Source organism: Rhinolophus ferrumequinum, chromosome 10 (assembly GCF_004115265.2).
Source record: "Rhinolophus ferrumequinum isolate MPI-CBG mRhiFer1 chromosome 10, mRhiFer1_v1.p, whole genome shotgun sequence".
In the NCBI taxonomy this organism is placed as follows: Eukaryota; Metazoa; Chordata; class Mammalia; order Chiroptera; family Rhinolophidae; genus Rhinolophus; species Rhinolophus ferrumequinum.
Genome location: NC_046293.1, coordinates 4,632,944 through 4,649,736, shown reverse-complemented (window position 1 = coordinate 4,649,736; position 16,793 = coordinate 4,632,944). Strand labels below are relative to the sequence as shown.

The window sequence follows — 16,793 nt, the reverse complement described above, 5'->3', positions numbered from 1 at the left end:
CTGTGTGCTAGCAGGAAGGATCCAGCGGGGGAAGTGGGGATCGGAAGGGGAGCGGGGCTGCCTGGAGGGGAGCATGGCGGGTGCTCCACGGGGGGGGGTGCAGGAGGGGTGCCGTGGGAGCTCTCGGGGGGCCTCCGGGTGCGCCTGTGTTCTCTGAGGGCGGAGGCCAGCCCTTGGCGCGGAGGGCGGACGGAGGACCAGGTGTGGAATCACCGTTGAGGCGAGAGCGGGGTGAGCGGGTGAGAAGCTCTAAGGGCCTGTTAGAGGTCAGAGTCCGAGTCGAAAGGAGCCGTGGTATGAGGCGTGTTTGCCGCCGCACGCAGCCGTGCAGGGACAGCTGAGGGAGTGGACAGGTGGTGTTAGCCGGGCTGGCGTGTGGCAGGTGAGAGACAGGTGAGGTGAACACAGGCAGGTGAGTTTTAGCGATGGGCTGTGTCATTCCAGCAGGTGAGGAGGGAATGAGGACCAGGAGGGGGGTGGGTGCGTAGGTCCTGCTGGTGCCGAAGAACTGGGGAGTTGGTGCTAGAGGGGTGGCTGGGAGCCTTGGGCTCGTGTGGCACTGAGGTCAGCGGGGAGCTGAGGCAGAATGAGACTGTCCCGGGTGGGTAGTAAGTTCTAATTACCGCCCGCCCTCAGGCGGATGGTGACGGTTAGGCAGGCGGGTTTGCCAGGGGAAGCAGCTGTCACTCCCTCCTCTTCCGTCCTGCTGAGGGAGGCATCAAGGCCGTCTTACTGTGACATGTGAGCCCTGTGGGCCCTGGCAGTCCCGCCGAGGCACTCAAAGCCAGAGGAGGGCAGGCCTGCTCTGTGGTTCCTTCCTTGGTCCCTCCAAAACGGTGTGAGGTGGGTGGGGGAGCACTCTCCCAGAGCACTCTGGGCCCTCGCTTTATCCTGTGGCATCTGTCACACCCCCAGGCTCTAAGTCGGTGTTTCCTAAATGTTGTTGAACAAATAGCTGAATTTATCAGAATAGAAGGTTCAGTTTGGTCCGCTCTGCCCACTCGCTGCCCCAGTTTTCATCTGTAAGCCTTCCTACTGAAGCTTCTAAAAAAGAGATATCTCAGCAGCTTCAAAGGACATAGGAATTTGCAAGTCAGAGAGAGGACACGAGATGAGCAAAAAACGTGGAAGCAATCTCAGGAGATACGGGTGTGCACTGTGATGAAGACACGGTGAGATGAGCCCAGAGAGCTCGCTGTGGTTTAAGCACTGGGGGGTACGGTTTGGCCACGTGTTACTTAGGCGTAAAGATCCATCTCGGATCTAAGATTAGGTCACTGCGCCTGACCTGTTAGAGAGGGGCTCTGTTCCTGAGGGTTGGATTGGAAGCTGTGTCTCTGCATTTTTTTAATTGTTGGAGTATTGTAACCTCTGCCTCCTTTCACACCTGAAATGCCATATGCCAGGGGTGTCCAAACTTTTTCAACGGTTTTCACCAAGGGCCATATGCGGTAAAAGACACAAACAGCCGGGCCACTCACTCGAGGTGAAGTACGTATTGCCTCACCTGGTTTATTTAAGTAAACTAAATATGTTTTTGGAATTTGCTGCGGGCCAATTAACAATGGATCATGGGCTGCAGTTGGCCCGCGGGCCGCAGTTTGGACACCCCTGTGGTATGCCCTTAGTCCTCCATTGGTTTGAAGCCAAATCAAAGAGCCTGAGCAGATGCAGAATCCTTTGCCCAGGCCCCCTCCCCCATCAGGCCACAGCTGGTCCCACTGGACTTGGCTTCTCGTAGAAGAGGGAGCTGCCCTGTGTCGGAATGGAAGCTGTGCCCTGCCAGGGGTTTGGCTCGTTTCTGGCTTGTGTTTGGTGTGTCTTTATTTGAAATTTGGAGTTGCAAGATTTTCAAATATCCACGAAACCCTTTGCACTGTCCTTCTTCTTGTCCCAGCCAGATGTTCTGTGGCCCTGTCCCCCACCCACTGCTCTGCACATGGCAGACTCAGCGTGTGATCTGGGTGCGTTTTCTCTCTGTTCATGCTCATTGCAATGAAAGAAACGCCGACTGAAAGCAGTTCCTTGTTTATGTCTCAATAGGTTTTTTCAGCCTCTCTCTGGGGTGGAATGCTGGTGCCCATTGGTGATAAGCCGTCAAGTATTGCTGATAGGTAAGTCCTAATGAATGACTGGGCCATTTGCACGTGTTTGCCTTTGGCGCTTCTCGATTGGTTTCTTGTAAGATGTTTTAGAGACGTTTATTGAAGAGGGCAAGTATTTCAAATTTTACTTTAATATTTGTGCTTAAGCTAATTTCAAAATATCTAGCATACCCCATACTTAACATTTTTTGCCCTTTTTTGGGGGGGTTAACTTTATTATATTAAAAAAATTGTGTTCTCTTTTCAACATGAAAGAATACAGTTCAGACATGTTACGAAAACATAAAAATGAAGAAACACTTAAGGAAATAAAAAAAAAATCCTACTTAGTGATAAGTGGAGTCAGTATCTGGGACTACTTCCTTTTACTCTGTTGTTTGTGGATGTGTGTGTGTATGTGTGTGTATATTCATATTCATGTTATACACATCTATATTAACCTACAATCTGTATTAACCTACAATCTGTATTAACCTACACATCTGTATTGTTGATATACTGTATTTTGTGTACAGGTTTGTGTACTCCTAGCTTCTAAAAAAGTTTTGAAGAAATGATAGAGTAAACCACCTCCCAAATCCTGAGACATTTTTCATAAGCAGCATTTTAACATTTCATTATTTGCACGTAAATAAGACTTTGAAGACTGTGACTTTGTAAATAATTTTTGTTCCTTTCTTTTATTCCTAAATGTGGAATTGCCGTCTCAAAAGCATGTGAACCTTGGTCAGGCGCCTAAACAAGATTGCCAGAGCCTGCTTTTCAGAAAGCCGGTAGCAGTTTCTATTCTGGCCTGCAGGGTGTGGGCTTGTCCCTGTTGCTTTGAAATACTAGTTCTTGAGGGTAAGAACCGCTTTCTTCAGCCTAGTGTTAGTTAAAACGTTGTTTTAGCTTAAAGTAGTTCAGCCTTTTGGACTGGCTGTTTGGGAGTATAGAATTCCTTAATTTCTGAACTCTGGGACCTAACAATTTCACCTCGGTAGATCTAATGTACAAATACATAAGTGTACAAAGATTTAGGTACAGAATGTCCATTGTAGCATTGTTGATATTAGGCTGGTGCAAAAGTAATTGCAGTTTATGATAAATGTCTATTACATTGTTTTGTACACCTGAAACTAATTAAAAAAAAAGTAATTGCATTTTAAAAGGTTAGAAATAATTGCAAAAACCGCAATTACTTTTGCACCAATCTAATAATAGCAAAAATTCTAAAACAGCCAGTAGGGAAATTACTGAATTCAAACACACCCCGTACAGAGAAGACGATGTTAAGCGTTAAAAAGGACGAGGTTGGATTTTTATGGGTTGACCATGCCCCCGTGCCTTCCCGTTCCTGAAATGTGTCTCTGTGTGAAGGTGTCGTCGAAACCCGGTACCGGACGGGAGCCTGCCCTGTGTGCTTTCTGTGTCTCGTTGTATCACCTGGGCTTTCGCCTGATGGCTTTCCTCTGACGTCTGCCGTTTGTTCCGTTCCAGGTTCTACCTCGGGGGACCGACCAGTGTGCGCGGCTTCAGCATGCACAGCGTCGGGCCGCAGAGTGAAGGTCTGTCACTCCCTCAGCACCGCCGCCTGGAACTTAGGGGCACGTCTCGCTTTTGGAAGCATGTATTTGTTTACGTGCCCCAATGATAGGTGTCCATATGTCACCGTGGAATTAGCACCTAACACAACCCCTGCCACACCGCAGGCACGGAAAAATATTTGTTGAGGGGATTATAGAAAAATGAGAAAATATATCCAAGCAGAAAACACACCAGTGACCAGTGACCCCCATTACCCAGGGATGACGTGTGTGAATGTTTTATTGTTTCGACATACGTATCTTTATACTCACGTTTCGTTTTGTTCATATACTGTTTTGTTCCCTGTTTCTCCTTCCACCCCTCAGTAGCAACATATGGAGAAGATTTTTATAGGAAAAAGTCCATTTTTAATGGCTGCTTATTTCATCTCACTGACATACTACAATTTTTTAAATTAGTGGACTTTTTTTTTTTTATTAGTTTCAGGAGTGCAAAACAATGTAATAGACATTTCCACCCCTCACAAAGTGATCACGCCCCTCCCCCAATCAGTTTTAGGCTTCCAGAAAAATGGAGTGGAGTCCAATTCCCAGGTGCCCGATAGCGCCCTCTGTTGTCAACATCCTGCATTCGCGTGGTGCACTGGTCACAGCTGATGAGCCAATATCGATACGTTATTACTGACTAAATCCCGCAGTGCAGGTTTCGTGCTGTGTAGTTCAGTGGGTGTGACAAATGCATAGTGGCATGAAACTGCCATTACAGTGTCATACGGAAGTTTCAGGACCCTAAAAATCACCATTCGTCTACTCATCCCTCCCTGCCCCAATTCCTACAGCCACTGACCTTTTTATTGTTTCCATAGTTTTGCCTTTTCCAGAATGTCATAGAGTTGGACTCATACAGTGTATGCCCTTTTCAGACTGGTTCCTTTGACGAAGTATCATGCGTTTAAGTTTCCTCTAAGAATTTTTATAGCTTGATTGCTCGTATCTTTTTACCAAATAATATTCCACATACTGTGATAAGTAATATTCCAGTATACCACAGTTTGTTTGTCCATTCACCGATTGAAGGATAGCTTCGTTTCAGGACATCCTAGTTTTGGGCAATTATGAGTAAAGCTGATATAAATATTCGTGTGTAGGTTTTTGTGTGGACATAGGTTTCAGTTTACGTGGGTAAATACCACGGAGCACAGTTGCTGGATTGTATGTAAGAAACCGGCAGACCGCCTTCCAGAATGGCTGTGCCAGTTTGCATTCCCACCAGCAATGAAGCGGAGAGAGAAAAACTGCTGTTTTTAATGGCTGCATTAAAAACTGCCATACTCTAGTCTTTTAAACCAAATCCCAAGTTTTAGACATTTAGACTGTTTGTTTTTCCCCTTCGGATTATAAAACAATATTATCAATCAGTAGCCTAACTCAATCTTTGTGCGCGGCTGTAAGTTTTACTTTATTATGTAACGTTATAGATGTGGACTTACTAGATCAAAGGATTTTGGATATTTTTAAGACTTTGCATTGCTCTCCAGAAAGCTGAGCTCAGGCATGCCCTCCAGGAGTGTGAGAACTCCCGTTTCCTGGAACCCTGTCCAGCACTTGACACTGTAACAGAGGTGTCTCCACGTGTTATGAACAACTTCGAGAACATCATTTAAATGGATGTATATTACTCCATTTTAAAATAGTCTACCCTGATTTTTCCGTTTTTTAATATCTTTGTTGCTTCCATTTTATATTATTACAAATAATGATAGCCCCATGCATAATTTTTTGCATAAAATAGAGATTATTTTCACTTGTTTTTAAAATGCTTTATTAGTATGTCATTTTTTTTTTTTTTAGAAAAGTTACAATTTATGGATAGTTTTATTCTTTTTTCATTGTAAGCATGTATTATGTAGTGAGTAAATCAAAGTTTAGGAGTCTTTCACTTGCCTGAAAACTAAAACATAACGATATTCCACTTAATTCACTATCAGATGGGCCATTGGTAGGATTCTATGGGCAAGAATGTAAATTGCTGTAACTTTTCATGAAAGCAATTTGGTAATATGTGTCAAGAGTCTAAAAATATATATATATATATATGTATATTTACATATACACATACATATATACATATACATATACATATACATATATATATATATATATATATATATATATATATATATATATCTGTGCAAAGACTTCTAATAATAGCCCCAAACTGAAAACTGGAAACCCAAATGCCCCTCAGCAATAGAACAGGCAAATCTACAGTGGTGTCTTCACACTGGAATATTACACAGCAATGAGGATGAACAAGTCACAATCCTTGGCTGAGTGATGGCAGCAAAGTACCAGACAGGAGCCAGGCCCCGAGGACGCGTACTGTTGATTCCATGTATGGAAAGTGGGGGACAGGCTGACCTGACCTGTGCAGTGGGACGGCAGGGCCGTGGCTGCCCGTGGTGAGGGTGGTGGGTGGTGATTAGAAAGGAGACCGCGGCCCCAAGGGCTGCACATGCCTGTGTGTCCACCTGGGTGCTCATTACCGTGTTTCCCCGAAAATAAGACCAGGTTTTATATTAATTTTTGCTCCAAAAGACACATTAGGGCGTATGTTCAGGGGATGCCTCATTTCTTCATGTAGAGCCATCTACATTTATTCAATACAGTCATGTCATCTGGAATATCGTCATAACGTACTAAATGCGTCTGTCTGGCTGACGATCTTAACTGGGGCTTATTTTCGGGGTGGGTCTGATTTTCGGGAAAACACGGTATATGGTGTGTCTATGTGGAAATGATTGAGCTGTACACTTAGGATGTGTGTACTTTTCTACCTGTATGTTATACTTCAAGACAGGGTTTTGAATATGTGTGTGTACAAGGAAACATCTCAGGTTAATGCTTACTATGAAGAAATTGGACACCAATATGACAGTAGACAAGGAATAGATAATTATATTACAGTCTGTATATATGCTGATTCAGGCATCAAAGTCACATTTTCACAGAGTATAAAGTAGTAGAGGAAAATGCTTACAATATATTAAACTGAAAAAAAAGGTAGGACTGAAAGCTGTATGTATAAAATGACTCACATTTTATTTTCTTCTTTATATTCATTAGAATTTACTGGATAAAAGACACTAAAATGTTAGCTGGTTATCTTGGAATGGTAGAAATTAGAGATTTTTTTATTTTTCTCTTCCCTTTATATATCAGATTTCGTACAATGAGTATATTACTTTTATGGTCAAATAAAAAGAGACAGGCGGTTGCCAAGAAACAAAAAGCAAATACAGTCAACCTCATGTGATTTGTTTATTTCTTGTTCCTTCTAGAACTTCACTATTAAAAGGGACTCAAGAGATTCTGGAATCTTTAAGTAAATAAGCAGTTCATTCCTCCAGGTTAATCTTGGAGACAGCCCGTTTTTCTGTTTCATGGTCTGTCATTTTGTATTAAAGCACTAAGACAATTTACAAATAGTATTTTGCAACGAAGTATAAACATTTTAGGGGTTTATGGGTTTGTTTTTTGTCACTGCAATGTCACGCTGTTTGTAGTTAAAATGGAATGGGCAGGAGCATTCTTCAGGAATCACGCATATGTATACTCTCAGTGGACAGTCAAGCCCCGTGGTCATGAACCTTTAATAGCGAGGCCCTTTGTAGACGCTGAGTTGGGACGCTGTTTGCTCGCACTGTGAGTAGTAGACACTCTGTATATTTTGATTAATAACGTGTCCAAGCCATTTCCAGAAAGGACAAAGATGCATAGTGCTTTTTTCTGTCTGTATTGTGGTCTTGAAATTTTTGCAAAACAACACATTTCCTTGGCCAGGTGGAAGGGATCTGGATTTCAGCAGTTGTGGAAAAAGTGGTTTCCATGAGTTTACTTTGTTTTATTTCAGGCATTTTACAGATACGATAAATTTCTGATTCCATTCTTTTCTAAACTACACTAGCATTTTTTTTTTTTTTAAGTTAAGGCAAAGTATAAAATGAACCAGGGGAAACAGAAAGGTTACTTGAAATGAAGCCACCAGCATCAGGAGTTAGGAGAGCAGCTGCTGAGGGCCTGAGCGCCGTGTCATGTACACAGCGTGCATCCTGCTCGTGTAAGTTGTGTGGCAGTCACGTGACTCTAAGTTTGTGAGACTGTGTGTTCTGTGCCCCTTCCTCGATTAGGAGACTACCTGGGCGGAGAGGCGTACTGGGCCGGCGGCCTGCACCTGTACACCCCACTACCTTTCCGGCCAGGCCAGGGCGGCTTCGGAGACCTTTTCAGAACACACTTCTTCCTCAACGCAGGAAACCTCTGCAACCTCAACTATGGTAAAACTTGGACTGTTTGGAAACTGTTACGGTCTAGCTGACTTTATGTTTCAAGGCTCAGAACCCAAACAGGTGTCTGTGGTTGTAGATTACATAGTCTTTCAATTTAGGGACTACGCCTTACTGAAAAAAACTCCCATAACACCTGATACAGTGCCCAGAATAAAGTTGTTGGTTGAATGAATGACGACGCATGCATGAAGAATCATCAAATTGTCTTGCAAAGAAATATTTATTCATTTACTCAGCAAACATTTCTCGAGCACCTGCTCTCCGCTACTCGTTAACGCCACAGAGCGGAGTATGATTTGGTGCCTTCCTCAAGCTCAGGGCCAGAGGGGCTCATGGCGGATGTATCCAGCCAGGGAGACGTGAAGAGGTGTCTGGGATGCTTCACAGAAGACAAGGCCCTCAAACCGAGGCTTGGAGTGGGGCGTCCTGGGTGGTCAGGGGACGGGGAACTGCCATTCTGGGTAAATGAACAGAATGTGCCAGCCCCAGAGAAACAGGAAGGCTCAGCGGCTTCTGGGAAAGTGACAAGTGTGGTCCCGAGCCCTCTCTTGATTTTGGTCCTAATCCCACTTCATGCATTCTTGAATATCTACGCTTGGCTTTAAAATTTGCCAAAAGGGCACACAGCAAGTGAGAGGACCAGGGCCTGCCTGAGGGCAGCTCTGAAAGGACGGGCCACACTCTGTGGGTCACACCCTCTTTTCTCTTTTCAGGGGAGGGCCCCAAAGCTCATATTCGTAAACTGGCTGAGTGCATCCGCTGGTCTTACGGTGCTGGAATCGTCCTGAGACTTGGCAACATCGCCCGGCTGGAACTCAACTACTGCGTCCCCATGGGTGTGCAGTCAGGTGACAGGTAGGTGCTGGGAGTGCTCCACAGTTCCAGTGCGCTTTCTCGTAATTTTGTTTTGTTTTGGACATGCTAATCATTTCATCGGGGCCTGTAAGATTCAAGATGTTAGGAGAAATTGAAGAGTTAGCGAAGGAATAAAAGTACATGTATTTTCCTCCATTGAGTTTTTCTCTGTCTAGTTTGGAGGACAAAATGGTGTTCCCATCTCCCACCTCACAGTTCGTTTGCACTTATTGTTGCCAAATAGTGGAAGCTCCTCGAGGTCTGGCTGGAGGACCTGACAAGGCGTTCTTGATCCCACTGGCTGAACACAGAATGGGGTGTGGCCAGTGGGGGACTTCGCAGGCCAGGAGCTCAGGTGCTGCAGTGGGCAGAGCTCTGTTCTGGCCGCAGACGACTTGTTCTCCAGAGCCTTCTGTCAGCAGCACAGGAACCTGTCACCCTGGCCTGTTTCCACCAATCATTTTACTGTACAGGATTTGCTAAATAATACATGGATGAATATAGTATGAGTCCTCTTACGGTTACCAAAAAATTAATCCCATTTCTTATTTGGTATACATTGTATACATTTTAAGAAATCCAGAAGTATTGTCATTATAGTATGTATTAGTCCGCTCAGGCTGCTGTAACAAAGCACTACAGACTCGGTGGCTTAGATGGTGGAAGTCCAAGGTCAGGGCGCTGGCTGATTTGGTTCCTGGTTTGCAGGTGGCTGCCTTCACGCTGTGTCCTCACAGGGCAGAGAGAACAAGCAAGCTCTCTGGGGTCTCTTCTTACAAGGACGCTAATCCCACCATGGGGGCCACACCTTCATAACCTCATCGAAGCCTCATTACCTCACGTGGTGGGGGTTAGGGGTCAGGGGCAGAGACACAGACATTTCCCCAAACGTCGCGTTCACATTGTCTCTTACTTTTCTCGTGCTTATACATGCGGTACTCTAGATTGTATTTGTTTTCTCTTTGGTGTTCTGTCTACACTTACGTTGCCACCGAACGCTGGTGCTGAGTCATAGCCCGGGTTTCAAGCCTGTAGTTTGTCTTGGTTTAGGGAACCAGTGTACCAGTTTCAGTCCCACTGTCTTCTACTTCAGTGTAGTGGGTGATGGCGCTTTTTAAAGGTAGCCACGTTAGCAAGCTTTGGATAAAGCGCGAGTGCTCAGGTGCTGTTCGGTGCCTTCCCGCAGGTCCTCTGTGGCTGTCGGTTAGTAGACTCTGCCCTTCTTCCCTCTCACCGAAAGCCTATTCCAGCCACAGCGCTGGCTCCCAGGGTATCAGAGCCCTTCCTCCAGCGCCTCCCAGACAGCAGCGCTGACGACACCTTGCCTGTTCTGCACACAGCGCAAAAGCTGGAAGGGCCTGGTCGCAGCGGGTGCGCGTGCGCCCCAGCCCAGCTGCCTGGGCTTGGAGCCCAGCTCGGCCACCTGGTGGCTGTGTGACGGGGGTGAGGTACGTAACCTCTCTGGATCTCCATTCTCAGGTCCAGAGAATGGGTGCTAGTCACAGTGACTCCTTTGCGGGTTTGGGGACTGCATGGATCGTTACACACGAAGCACTCAGAGCAGTGCCCGCCAGGTTGTCAGCGGACGGTTATTTCTCACGTTGGTGTTGCTCCTGGTGTACTCGCCAAGGCCGGCTCTTCACATAGGAAACAGACAGGGTTCCTTTAGGAGACATCTCCCCTCCCCCCAGGCATTGTGCCTGTACAGCTGCGCTTGGCTGACTGTGTAGACCTGCCCCAGATGGGGGTTGTGTCCTGATTCAGAGACAGTGAAGTATGATAAAACGGGCACTCTTTCTAGAGCAAGGTTTGTGCCTTACATAAGTTTTTAGCAAGGATCCTCCAAACCTTTATGATCTAGTGAATGAGGCTAGTTTAGCAAGTTGCTTTCTGCAGCGCCATATTCCCACCACAGGTATAAATGTTGGGGGAGGTGAGTTTTTGTAGGGGCCACAGAGAAGTCAGACACGTGACCAAGCCGCCTGAGCCTGTCCTCAGGCCCCCATGCTTTCAAAACTAACGTGCCTCTGACTCCCTGGAATCCTGGGACAGGCAGTTCCCGACTCCTTGGGTCTGGGCTCGGCCTCGGACGCTGCATTTCCAACTCATATCGCAGTGAGGCTGACGCTCGGGGGGAGGGAGCGGAAGGTATGGTGACTCAGTGTCGCTTCTGAGCGATTATAGTTCCGGGGAGGAAAGGTGGTCATTGGTGTTTCTCGAACGTTTGCCATGTGGGATGCCAGGCTGAGCACCTGATTTTATTATGTCAGCCTCACAGCGGCCCTGTGCGCAGACGGTGTTACCCCTTTTGACGGCGGAGGAAACCGAGACTCGGCAGTATTAACAGTCAGGTCAGCGGCAGAGCCAGGCCCTGCTTGTCCTCTGTCCCCAACACAGGCCAACAACAGGCCGCACTGCCACCTCCCGCACGCTTCTGAGATTCCGGGCGCGGGATTCCGCACACTGGCTTTTTCTGCACCTTGACTGTTAGCTATGGAAAGATAGGAATCCTCTCATCCTTGCTGATCTCCTTGGTAGAGCTTTTTGTTCAAGCTCTAATTCTGTACTAACTTCCTGTCTCAGAAAATACATAGGCTGTTTCCATGGCAAGCAATTGTTGTATATTAACTGTGTTTAATGTTAGTCCAAACTATACAAGGAAATACATTGTAACTCATGTTTTACTGTGAAGAAAACGAGGTGCATGTGGGTTGTCAGCTGTAGCTTTATCATCTGTTTCACCGTCACGAGGATCACCCTCCCAGAACTGACGGCTGCCCTCCGTTAGCTGGTGGTGGCGGACACAGGCGGGCTGCCAGCCCCTGCCCTGTCACTCCCTGGTCTTGTGACTTGCGGCACGCCAGCAGGCTCTGGGCCTCCTGCCCTTCAGACGGAAAGGTGGGGTGCAGCTTCCCCCGTGGGCTTCCGTCACTGTGGCTGCATTATTGTTGGAGGCCACTAGAGGTCAGTGTGCTCCCAGAAGTCCCGACCTCGGCCACTCTCAGGTAAACTTTCCAGAGAATGGCTGCATTCACCCTTCAGCTTTGCCTTTCTCTCTCCAGGCTAAACTTGAAAAATATGTTACAGAGATTAATTTCAAATGTGGTTTCTCTTGGAAGGAAGAAGCCTGCTGTGTGTGATATTTAAAGGCCAGAGCATAAGGGAGCCCTTCTGGCTCCTGGGCTGGACCGCGGTTCTGCTCTGTGACCGAGGTGGTGGCAGCCAGTGCTTACTGTGTACGGTGTCCCCTGTCCAGGGTCCGCCTGGTGCCCTTGAGTGTCGTGCTCACCTTCACTCAGGGTGCGGCACTGAAACTGGAATATGGTGAAGTTTGAGTGATGTTGCCAGAATATCTTCTCTTTTCTGAAACTCAGCAACTAGCTGGATAGGGGGTTATTTGTGTGCAAATCATCCATGGATTCCCCCGTGGTCCACGCAGGCACTCTGTAATTAGGATTGCAGACCTTTTACGAGAATGGAAACAGCTTTGACGTGTTTGCTAAATTTTATGCCGGAGGCGATTTGTGGCACCCTTGTCTGAGATCGAACAGCTTCCTGCCACCCCTGTCTTACTGCTGCAGTCTCTGGGGAGCGGTGACAGTGAGGCGGGCATGCTGGGAGAGAACAGTCAGGGACAGAAACGAGAGACAGGGCCATCTCTGCTGGGAGGGCGTGAGAGGCTCCGGGAAGTGCGCGCTGTGGGCAAGCGGAGCAGGCCACACACAGTATTGACGTTCTGCCCTTTTCTTAGGACATGTGATGGCGTGCAGTTTGGAGCTGGGATAAGGTTCCTGTAGCTGACACAGAACGTCCGCCAGCGCCTCCGGGAGACGCTCTGCGACTTGCAGCCGCGAGTCGCTCGGCGCCACACAATGACTCTCCACAGAAACAGATTCAAGGGGTTCTTTGACCGCAGTCCTGTGGGGACCCATGTCAATAAATTTTAAAGACAAATACTCAGATGCATTGTGGTACGATTTGCTTTCCTTGACCAGAGCGTCCGACTCTGGCTCCTGAGGACCACGTGCAGGAGACGAGAGGTTCAGTCGCCATGTGTTCTTTCACGTGTGCCTGCGCAGGTGGAAGTCCTGTCAGAGAAGCTCCGGATTCCTCTGTACCCCAGCCTGTTTGTGTCAGTTCGATTCCCATGGACCAGTATCTGGCAGCGCCCCGAGAAACCCCAGCCGCTGGTAGAGGGCATGCTTTCTGGCCTGATAGGCTGGGTCACGGCCGGGGCCGCCGTCATGAACCGTGTGTTTGAGTCATTTCAGTGTGTGAGTGGCATGGAAGAAAGAGTTGTGTAACCTTAGGGACTCAGAGACAAAGAGGGGAAATGTATTCTCTAGAGAGTAAAAGTAGTAGAACGACCACTGTGCCAGGTTCCCGCCACGCTCTGGCAAATTGCCACAAACCTGGTGGCTTAAAGCAACACAGAACAATCGTCTTGCTGTCTGCGGGTAACAAGTCCACACTGGGTCTCCCTGGGCTGAAACCAAAGTGTCAGCAGGGATGGCTCCTGGAGGTCCTGGAGGAGAACCTGTTTCCTGGCCTTTTCCAGCTTCCAGAGGCGTCCACGTTCCTTGGCCGATGCCCATCTTGTATTTTCAAAGCCAGCTCAGTGGCGTCTCCCAGGCGCCCTCTGCTTCTCTGTGCTCTGTCAGCCCCTGTGATGACACTGGACCCCGCTGGACAGTCCAGGCCACTCACCTTGTTTTAAGGTCCTCTGATTAGCGACCTCAATTCTGTCTGCAACCTGAAGTCCCCTCCCCATGTTACATAACATCCACGGGTTCCAGAAATTAGAACGTGGACATTGTGGGCGCCGGGGGGTGGGGGGCAGAGCAGGCATTATTCTGCCCAACACATCTCATATCTGTTAAAAGTAATATTTTTGGCATATACTTAGTCACATGTGGAAAAAGTTTTTTAAAAAAAGTTAAACTTCCTTTGAAGTCTTAATTACACGGTGTCGTGTAAAGATGTCCAGGGTTGCAGATCACGTCCGTTGGCAAACCCTTTACTGTTGGATTTTTTTCTCTCTCCAAGCTGGGCTGAGTCCCATCACTGTCAGTCCTCCCGTGACCTGTTTGTGTTTTTGCCAGTGACCTTGGGGTTTCAGGAGCAGCTTGGTCCAAGGACCCACGCTGTCCAGGGCCAAACTGTCAGGCCCCTGAGGGCTGTGTCCCCCTCCCTGCCTGCATGAATCACAGGCAGAACGTATGTAGGAAGAAACACAGTTTTACCTTTCTTAATAGTTGGGAACATGGGAAAATATACTCTCTTCCCCCGAATTGGTTTATTGTTTCCAGTTTCACATTTATGCCTTTGGCAAAATAAGGAACCCATGCTGCAGCACTGCCAAGTTCAGACTCTGTAAATTAAGAAAAGTAAAATCCATATAATAAGAGTCTCAGACACCATGACCTTTGAGAATTCATCTACTGTGTCAGTGGAGAACCCGTTCTTCCAAAGAAGAAAACAGTTTTTAAAAGGTACGTGTTTCATCAAGCAAGGCCAGGTTACCTTGGTGGCTGGCTTGGCCCCTTCACTGAAGTGCACCGGCTCCGGCTATGTCCACGTGGCTGGGACGTGTGTCCTTTGCACTCCACAGGCTGCTCCTTCACAAGGGGAAGTGCGAGCCGTGGAGGCACCGGGTAAAGATTAGCGTGTGTTCCTTCTCAGGGGGATTAGTGGGCAGATGTGAGCATCAGGCCAGAAGTACTTCACGGAGCGCTCCCCGTGAAAGGCCAGAAAGCTGGCGAGTTCAGTTGTGGGAAGTGACTTTTCAGAGCTGCTATGTTTAGAGCCTCAGATGTGATAGCGACATGGAAAGCGTAAGAAATTCCTCTGCAAAATACCACCCTGCCTCAGTGAGTCATTGCCTCTTAATATTACTCCATTTTTCTCTAAATACTTGAGCATTCAGGACTGGAACAGAGCTTGATATTAGCTGAATTCCTCCTGTGCTACACGCTGCACCACATGGGCCACGAAGCCAGCTCCTTGATCCCGTGGAGAACACTGCTGATTCCCTCGCTTGCTAGAAACCTGCGGGCTCAGTCATCTTCCATTTGTAACAAGGAAACTAACTTGAGCGAACCTAATTTTCGCGATGCTTATGGAAGAAAAACCCACACCGCGTCATGTCCTCCATTACCGTGACCTTGTGGTGGTTTTGGTTACACCCACTGAATGACCCACTGAATGCGGTTTTGTTGGCGGCGTGCTCACCGAGCTGTGCCACAAGCCCCTCGTGCACCGGCTGCTGTCTGCAAGTCCGATGGTCCGTGAGGGAGCAGGCTCTTCTGCCAAACGCTGCAGTTACTGGAACAAAGGATAGTCAAGTAGGCCACGCTGATGGAGACAGGCCACCGGCCCATCAGCCACACTTCTGTCCCAAACAATGGGCTTCTAACACCGGAGACGGGTTGGCCTGTTGGTGAGCATTAGATACAATGAGTGAACAGCAGGTACTAATTTGTGATTCACACCAGCTCTGTCACTAACTAGATACATCGCTTATGAGGCTCTCCCAGAAATTGTCTTTCAAGCCGTCACCTGTTCGCAAAATACTAGCATAGTGGGTGGTTGGTCTCTACAACATAACCACTTCCCAGGTAGTTTTTCAAAGCTTGTTTACAACATCCATATTTGGACCCCAGGAACAATAACTGAAAATGAAATGTTTTTTGCCTTTTTAAAAATCTTTTTACTGATTTCATCAGGTGATTACGTAGAACAGCAGTTCTCAAACTTTTTGGTCTCAGGACCCCTTAGCCCTGTCAAGTATTCTAGAGGGCCTCCAAAGAGCTTTTGTGTACGTGGCTTGATCTACCATATTGGATGTTCAAACTGATAATTTAAACATTATTCATTTTTAAAAGCTCATTGTTTGCTAACATAAAGAACATTGTATGAAAAATGCATTTCTAAAAAAATTGAGTGAAAAGAGTGGCATCGTTTTGCAGTTTTATAAATCTCTTCAATACCCATCTTCAAAACAGATTCCCACATCTAGTCCTGCGCTCCCTTTGTTGCAATGGGAGTTCTTTGAAGTGTAAGAAGAAAACACATCCTCACGTAGATACGTATTTGTAAAAGAGAGTTATCTTACTGGCCTTTTCAGATAACTGTGAATACGCCGTGATACTCCACGAAAACTCAACAAGTGATCGTGTTTTAGAGGTGAGTTGCCTATCAGTCACTTTTTCACACTCAGTTATGTTAGGTCCACTGGTCCGTCAGGCAGTGTGACTGGGCCTTTTGCCCAGGCCTGATTTTGTAACATCACACATGGGTCATTTAGGAAATGTCTGGTTCACTGAGTTATGCAAATCTTCCAGATGCTGACACACATCATGATGGCGCAAAATAGGACCACATTCATTCATGTTACCACTACCTCGTCAGAAAACCTTTCAGTATCTGGAACCTGCCAAGCTCGTGGTGGGAGCAGTTTCCACTTGAAAGCTCACTTTATCACTGGCAGCAAATGCTGTCAGTTGCTTTCCCTGAAGCTCACTCGTTCATTTTCAAGGAAATGGCCACCCGATGCCCACGTGTGCGTATCTGTCGTTTGTCAGTCTTCCCTTCGGGTAAAAATGGTATCCATGGAAAGTGCTGGTTCCTCTCGGAACTCAGCCGTACGTGCTCCACCTGAGACAGATGTGCCTCCCTCCGCGTGCAGCTGCCGGACTCTCCCTGTGCTTCCCATCTCATCGCACGGAATGTTAAAAGGACCCAGAGGGAATGAAATTGATCGTTTCCGCTTCACCCACCGAGGATTTTCTTCAGTGAGCACGGGTCCTCGTTTCATTCTGCGGTGGGCACACGGCGGTGAAGAACGCAGCGACCGCTGGTTTAGTGTGGTTCTCTGCTGGCCGCAGGTGCTGGCCCTTCTACTCACTGTCACCTTTGCATCATGAGTGCAAATGTCACTCCAGTGATCTAAATCACTA

General features: G+C 47.3%; 1 protein-coding gene across 2 annotated transcripts in view; it reads left to right on the top strand.

The window, feature by feature from the left end:
• Window positions 1-12,795, top strand: part of SAMM50 (SAMM50 sorting and assembly machinery component) — a 31,552-nt gene extending 18,757 nt beyond the window's left edge. Inside the window, exons 11-15 of one of the 2 annotated variants that reach the window (XM_033117438.1) lie at window positions 2,044-2,114; window positions 3,585-3,652; window positions 7,822-7,968; window positions 8,694-8,835; window positions 12,587-12,795. In XM_033117438.1, the coding sequence (XP_032973329.1) occupies window positions 2,044-2,114; window positions 3,585-3,652; window positions 7,822-7,968; window positions 8,694-8,835; window positions 12,587-12,632 (474 nt within the window). In that variant the 3' untranslated portion in view covers window positions 12,633-12,795. Of the gene's footprint in view, window positions 1-2,043; window positions 2,115-3,584; window positions 3,692-7,821; window positions 7,969-8,693; window positions 8,836-12,586 lie in introns of both variants that reach the window. The other variant, XM_033117437.1, reaches the window with a different exon arrangement.
• Window positions 12,796-16,793: the final 3,998 nt, after the last annotated feature.